The sequence below is a fragment of the Clinocottus analis genome, unplaced genomic scaffold, assembly GCF_023055335.1.
Source record: "Clinocottus analis isolate CAN_PGR_092001 unplaced genomic scaffold, fCliAna1.0.p SCAF_1, whole genome shotgun sequence".
Lineage (NCBI taxonomy): Eukaryota > Metazoa > Chordata > Actinopteri > Perciformes > Cottidae > Clinocottus > Clinocottus analis.
Window position 1 is genome coordinate 25024549 of NW_027175820.1, and position 15850 is coordinate 25040398.

Sequence of the window (15850 nt, forward strand, 5' to 3'; positions counted from 1 at the left end):
AAAGGAAGAGAGGAAAGGAAAGGAGGAGTTAAAAGACTAAAAAAGTAAAAAAATTAAATTATATATATCTATAGATATATATTATTTTCTTTATTTGTGATGAAAATTGAGACAAAGTGTAAAAGGCAAGAAGTAAACATGGAAACTGAAAGTCAATCCAGAGGTCGAGTCTTTTGCTTCGGCGACCTTGAACCTGATCAATGCAGATTTGTGTCTCGAGAGTCGTGACAATGTAACAAGTGTAACATTTTTCAGTCTTCCAGAATTCTAGAATTAAAAAACGATGTCATAAAGCGAAGAGGAAACAATGAAGGTCAGTTCAGTGACGGCTGCCGGCGGCCTGAGATGGAAAAGTCCGGATAAAAACAGCAAATAGAGATTTGTAGTAGTTCAATTTAGGAAAATAACTAAAAATAAGAGTGCGAGAAGATGGAAGCGTTTCTCTGGTACTTTTCCACCAAAGCGTGTGTCTGTTATCGCCTCTTATCGCTCTGAGGGGCGTGTCCTTCAGAACCACAGTGAAACATTAACTCATCATTCTGGAAGTTCACACAAAATTTAACCTCCAGATCCAGTTTCCTGGTTTTCTGCAAAATGAACACGAGTCAGATATTAAATGAGCAGCGAGCATAAACCAGATAAAAACTGCATAACTAACTTTAAGGGAGGCAGAAATTTTATGTTTTTTATTCGACATCAGGTGATTTTATTTTTTATTTGATATGAGGTGATTTTATTTTTTTATTAGATATTAGGTGATTTTATTTTTTTAATTTGATATTAGGTGATTTTATTTTTTTATTTCACATCAGGTGATTTTATTTTTTTTATTTGATATTGGGTGATTTTATTTTTTTATTTAAATTTGATAAAATATTAAAGCCAGATGATTGACAGCTTCGCCTGTAATAAATCAGTAAAGGAAAAAACAAAATAAATACATAAATCGTATATATATCATTATATTATAATATATTCTAAACTAAATAGTTTAAAAAATGCATTATATATATATATATATATATATATATATATATATATAATAAAAATATATGTAAATACATATCCATTTAGAAAAATACTGAACAAAACTAATTGAAATTAAATTTAAATAATTTCATATTTTCTTCTTTGTGTCTCATATTTCAACATGTATTTCCTCTTTTATTCATTTCTCTTCTCGTACGTTTCCTCGTATCGTCTCTCACGCCTTCACAGAATTATTCATTATGTATAAGTTCATGGCCGTCTCCTGTCGGAGTCTGCGGGCCGGAGTTTGAACCCCCGACACGGTTTGTTCTGTTTGCTTGTCCTCGTGTGTGTGTGTGTTTCCTGCAGTGCTTATTGTTACATGACGTGTTTTATGTGGGGACAAACTTTACTCACCTTAAAAAACCTCAGACAGGAAAAAAACAGAACTTTTTATCAGCCAACTCACACGTTAAAGAAATATAATCATCTGTTTCTTTCCTATCATCCAAAAACCTTTTGAAACACACATTTTAACCTTCATGACGCTTCCGTAAGTTGCTTTCATAAATAGGTAGCATCGAACTACAGGATGCTAAGTAGCATGGACCTGAAGGGTGTTAAGCAGCATGGACCTACATGATGTCAAGCAGCATGGACCTACAGGGTGTTAAGTAGCATGGACCTAAAGGATGTTAAGCAGCATGGACCTAAAGGATGTTAAGCAGCATGGACCTACATGATGTCAAGCAGCATGGACCTACAGGATGTTAAGTAGCATGGACCTACAGGATGCTAAGTATCATCGAACTACAGGATGCTAAGTAGCATGGACCTACAGGATGCTAAGTAGCATGGACCTACAGGATGTTAAGTAGCATGGACCTACAGGATGTTAAGCAGCATGGACCTACAGGATGTTAAGCAGCATGGACCTACAGGATGTTAAGCAGCATGGACCTACAGGATGTTAAGTAGCATGGACCTACATGATGTTAAGTAGCATGGACCTACAGGATGTTAAGTAGCATGGACCTACAGGATGTTAAGTAGCATGGACCTATATGATGTTAAGTAGCATGGACCTACAGGGTGTTAAGTAGCATGGACCTACAGGATGTTAAGCAGCATGGACCTACAGGATGTTAAGCAGCATGGACCTACAGGATGTTAAGCAGCATGGACCTACAGGATGTTAAGCAGCATGGACCTACAGGATGTTAAGCAGCATGGACCTACAGGATGTTAAGCAGCATGGACCTACAGGATGTTAAGCAGCATGGACCTACAGGATGTTAAGCAGCATGGACCTACATGATGTTAAGTAGCATGGACCTATATGATGTTAAGCAGCATGGACCTACATGATGTTAAGCAGCATGGACCTACAGGATGTTAAGCAGCATGGACCTACATGATGTTAAGCAGCATGGACCTACATGATGTTAAGCAGCATGGACCTACAGGATGTTAAGTAGCATGGACCTACAGGATGTTAAGTAGCATGGACCTACAGGATGTTAAGCAGCATGGACCTACATGATGTTAAGTAGCATGGACCTATATGATGTTAAGCAGCATGGACCTACATGATGTTAAGTAGCATGGACCTACAGGATGTTAAGTAGCATGGACCTACATGATGTTAAGCAGCATGGACCTCTTTCTTTTTTTCTTATGATCTTTTTTTTCCTCATAAAAGGTGTGTCCTGTGTATTCCTGCTCAGCTGTCCACCTCATGGCTCATTCCCGTCTGGGAGCCAATGGGCTGCGTGTCAATAAGAAGCTCGCACCCGATTGGCCGAGGCGGCTGCCCCCCCCCTGAGGAACTCTGCTCCGATTGGTCTCTGCTGCAGACCTGCTGCAGCTCTCTTATCAAAGCTCCCACAAACTTCTCTTCTTTTTTTCTTCTTCCTCTTCTCCAGCTGCATCGTCAATAAAAGCCTGCAGACAGAAAACTCGTCTAGATATCACGAGTCCTCGCTCGCCGAGGAAGAGCGCAAGATGCAAACCTCACAGAGCTTTCAGGTGGATGATTTTCTTGCCGGATTCATCGGCGGTGAGTGACACCCGAGTTTATTTCCAGCATTGTGTTACCGTTACCCTGGTGTCCGGTGGGCCCCTGTGAGGGATGGGAGGGGGGGTGTAAATGTGTGTTTGTTTGGATTAAATCAACTGTGCATGGAGGGAAAGAAGTTTAGAAACAAGCAGGAGTTGTTGTTCTTGTATCACACACACTTATAGCTAGGTTTTACCTCATGACTGAGATAAAGCCATAGTCAATGTGGTATCTCTCAAAGATGCGTTCAGGGACCGTCCCTGCAGGACTGATTATGTGCAAGTGTCAATTCTACAGAGAAAAAAAAGTGTGATGTTTTTTTTGTTGTTGCACAAGACCTAAAGTCCTGAAGAGACCTTCTTTAGGCACTGATCAGTGACAGTGGAAAGGACTCACACGGACTTTCTTCCAAAGAAACCAAACAAAGTCAAGGCAACCAATGAAAATGAGTCGCACCCTCATAGGGTTCTTGTTCCAACTATCAATAAAATTGATCAGCAGGCGCAAACTCATCCATCCATCCACGTCCTGTATCCTGCTTGGAAGGGTTTGTGCTTCCACTGGGGCGTATGGGCCTCTCCAACCTTGAACTTATGGCAGGATATACTTTTAATCACATGATGATCACACTTTAGAGCATGGAAAAATATCTGTAGGTCCTAAAAAAAAAACAGAAATGCCTTCATCGCCTGAGCTTATTTCTGACCCGAGTCAGTGAGAGGGAGTTCAGGGCGTGGTACGCTACACAGCGTTCAGTCGGATTCAGTCGGATTCAGTCGGATTTTCGTTGGCAGAGAGAGGGTCAATGGGAGGAAAGTGAGTCACAGTGTCATGTAGGTGACATTGAGGTTACTTTACTGACACAGTGTGTCATTTTGTATAAAAACCACTAAAAAGGTGAGGGAACAGCAGGGTTGTCTGAGTCACAGGTGTTTAGTTTCATTCGTACTTCGTTCTTTAAGTTCCTGAAAAGGTAACCATGCAGATGGTTCTACTACCAGCTCCAGGAAAACGCTCTGAACGGCTCACCGGCTGCAGGTGGATGCGTCTCGTGGATCGAGGGAACGCAGGACTTATAGTCTTACAGCCGGCCTCTACTCATCCCTGGAAGGTAGAGGACCCACAGAGGATTATATGGAGGATTATATAGAGAAGTTTAAACATCCATGGAACCCAGAAGGATGCTGCGCTGTGATTGGCCGGTCTCAGACCCGTGAGCTGTGTGCGGGATGGAGCTTGTTTTCATTCAGCAAATAGTTTGCTTGTTTGAAAAGTTATGAAACATGGATGTGAAGCGCACGTGCGCACGCGCACACACACCCACACCCACACACACACACACAATAGAGTGGGCAGTTAGAACAGGGGGTCAATCAGGACACAATTGATCATTTTGACCTCGGGGGCCCGACGATGGAAGACCAGTCTGACTCGTCTCAGGGCCCAAAATGTGTCTCTCTCTCTTTGTCTTCTGAAGCTGGAAACAAAATGGCGTTGTTGTTGTTGTTTTTGTTGTTTTCCTTTTCATCCGGTTACAGAAACAGAAAAGCGAGAGCAGAGAGATCTTTAGAATATAAATGTTGTGCCTCGGCGGTATGAACACAGACTGTTGTCTCTTTCTTTCTTCCTCTCTTTCTTTCTTCCTCTCTTTCTCTATTGTTGAAGTTAACACAAACCAGAAGCCGTCACATTAAATTTATTTTCAGCCAGTTTCTTTTCTCTTTAGAGAGAATAACAAGTCTCAGGAATAAATTAAGTTCAGATGAGAAAATTCCTTTTCCAGAAGTTTCATGGAAACATTTATCTTTATTTATTTATTTGTAATTTCTCTGGTATTTTGTGCTCATGTTCTCCTCTGTGTGTGTGTTGTTGTGTGTCTGCCTGCAGGAGGCTGCAGTGTGGTTGTGGGTCATCCGCTGGACACGGTGAAGGTGAGAGACCTCATGGACTCTGTTATAGATTATATATAGTACACAAATTATATGCTGTATTATACATGTATGAAGCATTGATCCACATGTTGATGCACAGAAGTTGTGTTTTATTATTTGAGTTTATCTCCTGCTGTTTATTTGTATAACTTTCAGTATCTGTATTTATTGACGTCCTATAGGAAACTAGAATTAATCTATAAGAACACATTAATCTAATCTACGTCAAACAACAACACAGGAAAATATAAAATATAATCTAGAATTAATCTATGAGGAAAATATAATCTAGAATTAATCTATATAATCTATAAGGAAACATTCATCTATATAAAAACATTAATTTATAAGGAAAATATATAATTAAGAAAAATATAATCTATAAAGAAAATATATACATAACATATGAGGAAACTATAATCTATATAATCTGTAAGGAAACATTAATCTATATAATCCATAAGAAAATATGTATCTATAAAGACAAGATTTTTGTCATCCATAAAGAGACTATAATCTATAAGGAAACTATAATGTATAAATGTAATCTGTGAGGAAACATTAATCTATATAATCTGTAAGGAAACATTAATCTGTAAGGAAACATTAATCTATATAATCTATAAGGAACCTTGAGTAAGGAACCGTGAGTGAGGAACCATGAATAAGTAACCTTGAGTAAGGATCCTTGAGTAAGGAACCTTAAGTAAGGAACCTTGAGTAAGGAACCTTGAGTAAGGAACCTTGAGTAAGGAACCTTGAGTAAGGAACCTTGAGTAAGGATCTTTGAGTAAGGATCCTTGAGTAAGGAACCTTGAGTAAGGAACCTTAAGTAAGGATCCTTGAGTAAGGAACCTTGAGTAAGGAACCTTGAGTAAGGAACCTTGAGTAAGGATCTTTGAGTAAGGATCCTTGAGTAAGGATCCTTGAGTAAGGATCCTTGAGTAAGGAACCTTAAGTAAGGAACCTTGAGTAAGGATCCTTGAGTAAGGATCCTTGAGTAAGGAACCTTGAGTAAGGAACCTTGAGTAAGGAACCTTGAGTAAGGAACCTTGAGTAAGGAACCTTGAGTAAGGATCTTTGAGTAAGGATCCTTGAGTAAGGAACCTTGAGTAAGGATCCTTGAGTAAGGAACCTTGAGTAAGGATCTTTGAGTAAGGAACCTTGAGTAAGGAACCTTGAGTATGGAACCTTGAGTAAGGAACCTTGAGTAAGGAACCTTGAGTAAGGATCCTTGCCTGTGTCCTCCTCAGACGCGGCTGCAGGCCGGCAGCGGCTACAGGAGCTGCCTCCACTGCGTCCTCACCATCTACAGGAAGGAAACGGTAAACCATGTGAATGCCTTGCTTTAGGGCAGAAACCAGTTCCAGTGATTCTTCCCTGGCCCCTCCCCCTGCGTTTCAGTTGTCGTACGAACCCCACACGAGTCACAATACTTGTGTTTATTGTTTGTATTTGTTCAGCAGAGACTTGGGAACAGTTCCTAAAGAAAATAAATAGAGAATGTAGACGGTGTTTGTGCCGACGGCCAGAAACCACACGTGTGTTTCCTCCCCGGAGGTCACGTCACCGACGGTGGACAGCTGTGTTTTAGTGTCTTCACTCTGCTGAGAGGAACGTCTCTTTTATTCATCGTTTGCTCCGGTCAAAATAATCTGTTAACAGGGTTTTCATGGTCATGGAAAACCTGGAAAAGTCATGGAAATGTGATTGAAAGTTAGGAAAAATTGGATAAAGTCATGGAAAACTCATGGAAGTTGGATTATGTCATGGAAATTTGATTGTAAGTCATGGAGATTTGGTTTAGAGTCATGGAAATTTGGATAAAGTCAGGGTAAAATGGTTAAAGTTCATGGAAATTTGGTCAAAAGTTATAGAAATCTTTATTAAAAGTCATGAAAATGTAGTTAAAAGTCATGAAAATGTAGTTAAAAGTCATGGAAACTTAGTTAAAAGTCATGGAAATGTGGTTAAAAGTCATAAAAATGTGGTTAAAAGTCATGAAAATGTAGTTAAAAGTCATGGAAATTTAGTTAAAAGTCATAAAAATGTAGTTAAAAGTCATCGAAACTTAGTTAAAAGTCATGGAAATGTGGTTAAAAGTCATGGAAACTTAGTTAAAAGTCATGAAAATGTAGTTAAAAGTCATGAAAATGTAGTTAAAAGTCATGAAAATGTAGTTAAAAGTCATGGAAACTTAGTTAAAAGTCATAGAAATGTGGTTAAAAGTCATAAGAAAGTGGTTGAAAGTCATGAAAATGTGGTGAACATTGTGTGAATGTGGTGAACATTGTGTGAATGTGGTGAACATTGTGTGAATGTGGTGAACATTGTGTGAATGTGGTGAACATTGTGTGAATGTGGTGAACATCGTGGACATCCATTGGTCAGAATGTGTCTGACCTCTGAGCTTCTTGCTCGTCTTTGACCTTTTTGACCCTCCACGCTCTCCGTCCTCAGGTCATGGGCTTCTTCAAGGGCATGTCCTTCCCGCTGGCGAGCATCACCTTCTGCAACTCCGTGATTTTCGGCTTCTTCAGCAACACGCAGAGGCTCATCAGCCGCTATCGCTACGGCGACGGGCGCCGCCCCGGCAACATGGCCGACCTGGCGGCCGCCAGCATGCTCACCGGCCTCATGTCCGTCAGCATCGCGGCGCCGATCGACCTCGTCAAGATACGCCTGCAGATGCAGACGGTGCTCGCAGGTAAAGGAGGAGGAGGAAGAGGAGGTGGAGGAAGGAGGAGAATGTGGAGGAAGAGAAGGTGGAAGAGAAGGAAGAGGAAGAGGAGAAGATGGAGGAAGAGAAGGTGGAAGAGAAGGAGGAGGAAGAGGAGGGAGGAAGAGGTGGAGGAAGGAGGAGGAGGGAGGAAGAGGAGGTAGAAGAGAAGGAGGGAGGAGGTGGAGGAAGGAGGAAGAGGTGGAGGAAGAGCAGAAGGAGGGAGGAAGAGGTGGAGGAAGGATGAGGAGGGAGGAAGAGGAGGTAGAAGAGAAGGTGGAGGAAGGAGGAGGAGGAAGAGGTGGAGGAAGGAGTAGGAAGAGGAGGTGGAAGAGAAGGAGGAAGAGAATGAGGAGGAAGAGGAGGAGGTGAAAGAGAAGGAGGAAGAGGAGGGAGGAAGAGGTGAAGGAAGGAGGAGGAGGGAGGAAGAGGAGGAGGAAGGAGGAAGAGGAGGTAGAAGAGAAGGAGGGAGGAGGTGGAGGAAGGAGGAGGAGGAGGAAGTGGAGGAAAAAAGGAGGAATAATAAGAGGAGAATAAATAACAAGAGGATGAGAAGGAGGAGGAATAATGAGGAGGAATAAAGGAGGAAGAGAAGAAGAAATAATAAGATGAGGAAGTATAAGGAGGAGAAGGAAAAAGGAGGAGGAATAAGACAAGGATTAAGAAAGAGGAGAAGAAATATTAAGAGGCGATCCAGTAAGAGGAGGAGGAGGAATAATAACAAGAGGAGGAATAAGAGGAGGAATAAGAGGGAGAGAACTTGTTCCTTCCTTGGGAATGTGTTCTAAAGCTGAAAGGAATAATGTTGTTGTTGTTGTTGTTTTCCTCTTCGTCCGGCCTCCCCTTGTTTCCATGGCAGCGCCTGCTCGCACCACGCTGCTCCGTCTGTGTTTGATTCAAATTTGAAGTTAAGTAATAAAAACAAACCGCGTCTCTCCGTCTAAACAGAAAACCCGTAAACTGGAGAAGCTCGGTCACGAGATACGGAGGCACGAGACACATTTACGTCCTTTTTTTATTCGTTTATGGCGTCTGTGGAGCGCGAACCCGTCACACCTGTGAGTCCCCACCTGTCCTCACCTGACACGTGAGGACTCACAGGTGTGTTGTTGACTTCCTGCTTTGGTCTTTTTATAGCGGTCAAAGTGTTGCACTTCATGAGGGCAAACTTTCCTGAGCTGATGAACCCGATGCTCAGTGCACGATCATGTAAAGAGCAATGCAATATATATATATATATATATATATATATATATATATATATATATATATATATATAAATATATATATATATATATATAAATATATATATATATATATATAAATATATATATATAAATATATATATATATATATATATATATATATATATATATATAAATAAATAAATATATATATATATATATATAAATATATATATATATATATATATAAATAAATATATATATATATATATAAATATAAATATATATATATATATATAAATATATATATATATAGCGGCAAACTCGCGGCAAACTTAGCGGCAAACTCGCTCTCGTGAGATTTTTCACAGACCTATGGAAGCCCGTTTCCGCAGTAAAAGAACAAAAAAAATGTAGCTGTAATAATATAAATAGCCCAAAAAAATCTCATAACTTTGACTTTCCATCTTATAAGTATTATTATTATTCATAATTTTGACTTTTACTCTCATTATTTATGGGAGAAAAGGTCATAATTATGAAATGGAAAGTCGAAATTGCGAAATAGTTCAGTGGCGCTGCTTTAGCTTCTTTTTCTATTTTGTTTTATTTTTATATTTTTGTTGCTGTTAAAATTGTAAAACTTAACATATAAATAAAAAAGATGCTAGAAAAGCAAAATATACCATTTATTACCACATCTACATTTTCATAAAATGTGTCCTTTTATGGCGTGAATGGGCTTCCATACATCTGACACGCTCCTCCAGTCAAGAGGAAACATCTGACGGCGTCGCTTTTCCTTCTCCACAGAGAACTTGCACCTCGCGGGCAACGTGCCGACCGGCTCCAACATCCCCATGCGCTCCATCGCCGTCCCGACCCAGAGCCTCTACCGGGGGCCCCTCCACTGCATCAGCAGCATCCTGCAGACCGAGGGCCTGCAGGGCCTGTACCGGGGCGCCGGCGCCATGGTCCTGAGGGACGTCCCCGGCTACATGCTCTACTTCATCCCCTACACCGTCTTCTGCGACCTGCTGAGGCCCGACGGCACGCCCGACCTTCACCCCGGGTCCGTCATGCTGGCCGGGGGGCTCGCAGGTGAGCGCCATGGAGAACAGGCCCGGTCGAAGAACAGCTGCTTCTCGCCTGGTTCGCTTTTTTGGGTTGTAAATTTAGGAATTTTTCACGAAAGCAAAAACAGGCGTTTGGCTTCGAAAGCATCTGGAAAATCAAATCAACGACTGCAGCTGTTGAACATTTTCCTCCCGGCGTGGTATGCGAGTTTGGGTAGATTTGAATGTGTTTGATGGAGTTTTGCAACAAGAGGTGTGGCAGTTAAATTAAGTCCATTTGGTGTAAATACAGAGCAGGTTATTGGTATTGACACTGCTTTGTGCTCGGCTGCAGGGGGAACTTAGCGAGGGCAACCGGTTCCAAGATGAGGTGCGGGGCAATGCTGGGAGCAATGTGTGTGTGTCTATTTACCCAGTGAAACGGAAGTAGCGTCTTAGGAACGGATAAGAGCGGTTAGCGGAGGCGACTTGGCAGTTGTTACAGGGGAGGGCAACACAAAAAAAGCCACTAGGGAAACACAAGTCGTTTGTTCTCGTGACATTTGTCTCAACAGTTTGTCAGTAATCCAACAGCAAGTCCGTTTCTCTTCCTCCTTTAGCCATAGAGTGTTAAAAAAAAAAAATACACCTCACGTTTATTGCTACTACAGGTTATTGACCTACGGACAGCTAACGGACAAGACAGCTAACGGAAAAGACAGCTAACGGAAAAGACAGCTAATGGAGCTGACAGCTAACGAAGCTGACAGCTAATTGCTACTACGTTTATCGTTACTACTGCGCCCTGCTAGAAGCTAGCTAGCTTTCTGTTGACTCTTAAGTCACGCTGGCCCACTGACCAATCACAGCGCATGTTAGTGCCGGCACGTCAAAGAAAGCGCCCGGCATGTCAAACTCAAGAGCTGATTGGTTAGAGACTATGACAATCAACGATAACGTGAACTCTGATTGGATAAGAGCTCTTCAAAAAAAAAAAAAGCTGCACTAAAAAATAACATTAATACATGTAGTGTATATGTGAAAATCATCTAAATTCTGAAATAGCCATAGCTTTGTGATTGAGTTTTGGTCAGCAGAGAAGGCTTGGCTGACCCTGACGGGAGGGTTTTCACGGTCGTTGTGTAGATGGGATACGTTAGCATTTCCCAGTGTAAATGTCAAACCTTTTGACCTGTGTGGTGTCCACTGGTCCTGCTGGGACTAAAAATAGAAACAGGCCAATGCCAAGTGCCCTCCATTACACCGACCACCATACCCCACACATTGGATGGATAGATAGGATGATAAAGTAGATGGGATGATTGGACGGCTGGATAGACTGACATAGAAATGTATGTGGATGGATAGGATAGTGAATGGATGAATGATTGGATGGATGGATAGATAGATGATTGAAGGATAGATAGATGGCTGGCTGTATAGATAGAATGATTAGATGGATGGATATGATAGTAGTGGATGGATGTATAGATGAATGATTGAATGATACATAGATGGATTGATATGATAGTGGATGGATAGATAGATGGATGGATGATTGAAGGACAGATAGATAGCTGTATAGATAGGATGATTGGATAGGATAGATAGTTGGATAGATGGATGGATGATTGAAGGATAGACAGATAGGATAGGATAGATGGATAGATAGATACTGTATGTGAGCTCTTAGTGCAGATATTGTGTTTTAAACCCTTAAGTTAACTTTCTGCAAACAATAAAAGCTCAAAACTTCCTCAGTATTTCAACCTAAAACAAATGATTTGCTCAATAATGTCCGGGTTTGTTTGCTGGAGCGGTCGTCATAATCTGACCTTCTGCATTACAAGCAACACGACCTGCTGCTGGGAGTTGAACCTGTGACCTTGCCTGGTAGCTGAAAGTGGATCTCTCTCTCTCTCTCCCTTCAGGGTCCATCTCCTGGGTCACGGCGACGCCGGCCGACGTGGTGAAGAGCCGGCTGCAGGCGGACGCTCATCGGCAGAGGAAGTACAAAGGGATCATCCACTGCATCCTGAGCAGCTACCGGACGGAGGGAGCGCAGGTGAGCCGCCCTCACCACGAGCATCACAACCCCAGGGGTCAAGGGTCACAGAAGCACGGAGGGGTCTAATTCTGAAATACCTGCAGCTCTTTACAATGAATTATGAGACCCCTTCCTCCTCTTAGTGGTATCAGCAGTGTTTTCATTGGCCAGGTTTTAGGAAGTAAAACGTCAATCTAGGGAGTAAAATATGGCTCGAGGAAGTAAAATATGGATCTGGGAAGTAAAATATCGATATAGGAAGTAAAACATCAATCTAGGAAGTAAAATATCAATATAGGAAGTACAACATAAATCTAGGAAGTAAAATATCAGCTACAAAGTTAAATTTGGATCATCTACGAAGTAAAATATGGATCTAGGAAGTGAAATATCGATGATCTAGAAGTAAAACATTTATCTAGAAAGTAAAACATCAATCTAGAAAGTAAAATATCAATATAGGAAGTAAAACATGGATCTAGGAAGTAAAATATTGATTTAGGAAGTAAAATATTGATATACAAAGTTAAATATTGAACTACAAAGTTAAATTTGGATCATCTACGAAGTCAAATATGGATCTAGGAAGTGAAATATCGATGATCTAGAAGTAAAACATTTATCTAGCAAGTAAAATATGGATATACAAAGTTAAATATTAAGCGACAAAGTAAAATATGGATCATCTACAAAGTAAAATATGGATCTAGGAAATAAACTATCGATCTAGGAAGTAAAACATTTCTCTAGAAAGTAAAACATGGATATACAAAGTTAAATATTAAGCGAATATATATTAACTATAATATGGATCATCTACATAGTAAAATATGGATCTAGGAAGTTAAATATCGACGTAGGAAGTGAAACATTGATTTAGTAAGTAAAATATTGATCTAGTAAGTAAAATATCGATGGTCTAGGAAGTAAAACATCGATCTCTATGAATTTAATACTGTACATTTGGTTTCAACAGCATCCTCATGTTGGGAAAACCTGCAGTAATGAGCGCGTTTACCTGGAAATGATTTGTGTTTCTTTAATTGTAATTGTGTAAATTGCGACCGTGGAGGCCATCCCAGATTTACATTTTGAAACACGAGCTCTATAAATATCCTCTGGCAGCCAGCCGGGCGCGCCGCCGTCGAAACAGATGGTTTGATCGTCAGGAGGTGAAAACCGCGTCGACACTCGCAGAGTATTTGTTCAGCAGATGGTTTCATTTACTGGGAAACGTCTTTCTAACGAAACGCAAACAGTCGACACTGATCGGTCTGCAGCTCGCGGCGACCCGGTGCCGGAGGTCACGGCGATCGAGGCGTCGAAGCGCCGATAAAACTTTATCGGGAGGCCGGCGGCGGCGGGGCAGAGCGGACCGGACCTCGTGGTCATGGACACAGAGGAGTGGGGGGAGGAGGTTATTCCAGGACGAGTGACGTGAAGAAGCAGCAGGCAGGAAAAACAAGACGGCGAGCGACAGCCAGACGGCGGTGAAGAGAAACAACGCAACACAATCTACAGGCAGCTGGAGTTGTGACGCAATCGGAGTTATTTACTCTTTTTTACAGAGATGTATTTACGTTTGGTGTTGACGGGCTGGGAACAGGAAGTAGGACGGCGTCGGCCTTCATGCGCCAAAGAATCCACCGGATCTTTGAGTTTGACTAACTTCATGTCACCTTTATGATTTTTCTTTTTACACTCGTTATGACCTTTAGATGTAGATACTACATCAGCATGCGTACATAAATGTTACGCAAAATAAATACAAATAAAAATTATATAAAACTACATACATGTTATGCAATAAATTATATAAAAATACAATTTTAAAACATGTTACGTAATTAAATATAAAAAATAATTTTAAAACATTAAATCTACAAACATGTTACGCATTAAAATATAAAAAACATTTTAAAAATACGAAAATGGTACGCAAGAAAATATATATATAAAAAAAATTATGTTTTAGGCAATAAAATGTTAAAACTTGGACCTTTTATGAATTTGCCACAAACTATGCTTTGACTTTTTCCTTACTTTTTTTTTTTAAACATGAACTTTTTTCATCATAAACGCTCTTCTGTTGCAGGTTTTCTTCCGCGGGTGGACGGTCAACGCCGTCCGAGGCTTCCCGATGAGCGGCACCATGTTCCTGATGTACGAACTCTCGCTGCAGTTCTTCAGGAGTCTCTAAGAAGGAGGAGACTAACGGAGCTAACGGAAAAGACAGCTAATGGAGCTGACAGCTAACGGAGCTGACAGCTAACGGAGCTGACAGCTAACGGAGCTGACAGCTAACGGAAAAGACAGCTGACGGAAAAGACAGCTAACGGAGCTGACAGATAACGGAAAAAACAGCTAACGGAAAAGACAGCTAACGGAGCTGACAGCTAACGGAGCTGACAGCTAGGTTGCAATGAATGACATTACGATGCGTTCAAGCTCGATCCAGTAAAACATTTTTGGGGACTTTTGTAAATAATAGCGTTGCCATGATGTTCAATTGTTGTTAAGTAAATATTTCCACAGAAATTTAAATTAGATTTTAAAAAGAGGGAATTATTGCCTTTTCTTTTTGTCGTATCCGGCAAATATGCCAGACCAGGTATCAGCAAATTCGGGTTTAAACCTCAGGAGGCGTTTTTTTGAGGTAAAACCAAAGCTACAAGACCATTATTTTAATGACTATATAACCATTATTTTCATGACTATATAACCAATATTGTAATGACTATATAACCATTATTGTAATGACTATATAACCATTGTTTTAATGACTATATAACCATTGTTTTAATGACTATAAAACCATTGTTTTAATGACTATTAAAACAATGGCTATATATAATGATTGTATATACTATACAATCGTTATTTTAATGACTATGTAAGCATCATTTTAGTGATCATATTTTAACAGACCTTTCACAACTTTGTAAAATAGATTATTGGTAAATACTTTATTAACTGCCCTCATGGTGAAAATGAATCACCCTTCCAAAGTATTATCGTCCACCTGTAAATATTGTTTGCATTTCTTATATTAAGAAAAGGGAGTTTAACAAAGTCAATTCTGACTTACCTTTTTCATTTAGTGTCGTAAAATCAGACACTAAATCTGCAGCATGAATGCAGAATTTACTAATCGACAGTTCATCAGCAATAATGCCGATAATGAAGCTTTATTCTAAAATTAAAAGCACATTTAAACTCAAACCCGTGGGTTTTAGGACGTAAGCCAACGTCCCTTCACACGTTGCCTGCCTTACAGCTATGTTTTTAATAGTTTTCATGTCCTGTATATACTTGTAAATACGTGAACTGCCATTGAAGAGAAGTATTGTATTGTAAATACATAAAGTTTTTAAACACACAAGTGTTCCTGCTTCTTCTTCTCAAAAAAAAGGTGATATTTATGTGACTACCTGTCATACTTCACAGAAAAAGTTGGAAGGTAAACACTTGGACATTGGCCCGCTGCTCGCAGGCTGCTGATAAGAGTCTGGACTGTCACAACGACGGTAAACTACTGTAACCTGTGTTTGAGTCAACTAGAACGTGCACGTGGTGTTGCAGCGTCCACCAGATGGCAGCGTTGTTCATCATCGTCACAGAATTTAAAATTTTTAAAAAAAAGCATGTCAAAAAATATATATTTATCATAGTTTAGAAAGTTAAAGGCATGTTGAATATTGTCACATATGTGAAAAGTAATTAATTATATAGTTTGTTGAAAAAAGCTGTGAAAAGAATCAGAAGAAACTACATTTTTACAAAATATTACACTGATTTACTGTATACGTATTTAAAAAGTCATAGTTTTTTTTAATATTAATTTCATTTATATAGTATGTTGAAAAAAGTTGTAAAAAGCAAATAT

General features: G+C 40.1%; 1 protein-coding gene across 1 annotated transcript; it reads left to right on the plus strand.

Annotated features, from left to right (window-relative positions):
* Positions 1–2898: 2898 nt before the first annotated feature.
* Positions 2899–15336, plus strand: slc25a48 (solute carrier family 25 member 48). The gene is made up of 7 exons (XM_068572149.1): positions 2899–3028; positions 4916–4959; positions 6213–6284; positions 7420–7666; positions 9676–9963; positions 11849–11982; positions 14060–15336. Exons 1-7 carry the CDS (start codon positions 2974–2976, stop codon positions 14162–14164), a joined length of 945 nt encoding a protein of 314 aa, XP_068428250.1. The 5' UTR covers positions 2899–2973; the 3' UTR covers positions 14165–15336.
* The last annotated feature ends 514 nt before the right edge of the window (positions 15337–15850 follow it).

Coding starts and splice junctions, on each gene's coding strand:
- slc25a48 (XM_068572149.1), top strand. CDS start 2,974: ATGCAAACCTCACAGAGCTTTCAGGTGGATGATTTTCTTGCCGGATTC. Junction 4,960..6,212: donor ATCCGCTGGACACGGTGAAG/GTGAGAGACCTC, acceptor TGTCCTCCTCAG/ACGCGGCTGCAGGCCGGCAG. Junction 7,667..9,675: donor GATGCAGACGGTGCTCGCAG/GTAAAGGAGGAG, acceptor CCTTCTCCACAG/AGAACTTGCACCTCGCGGGC.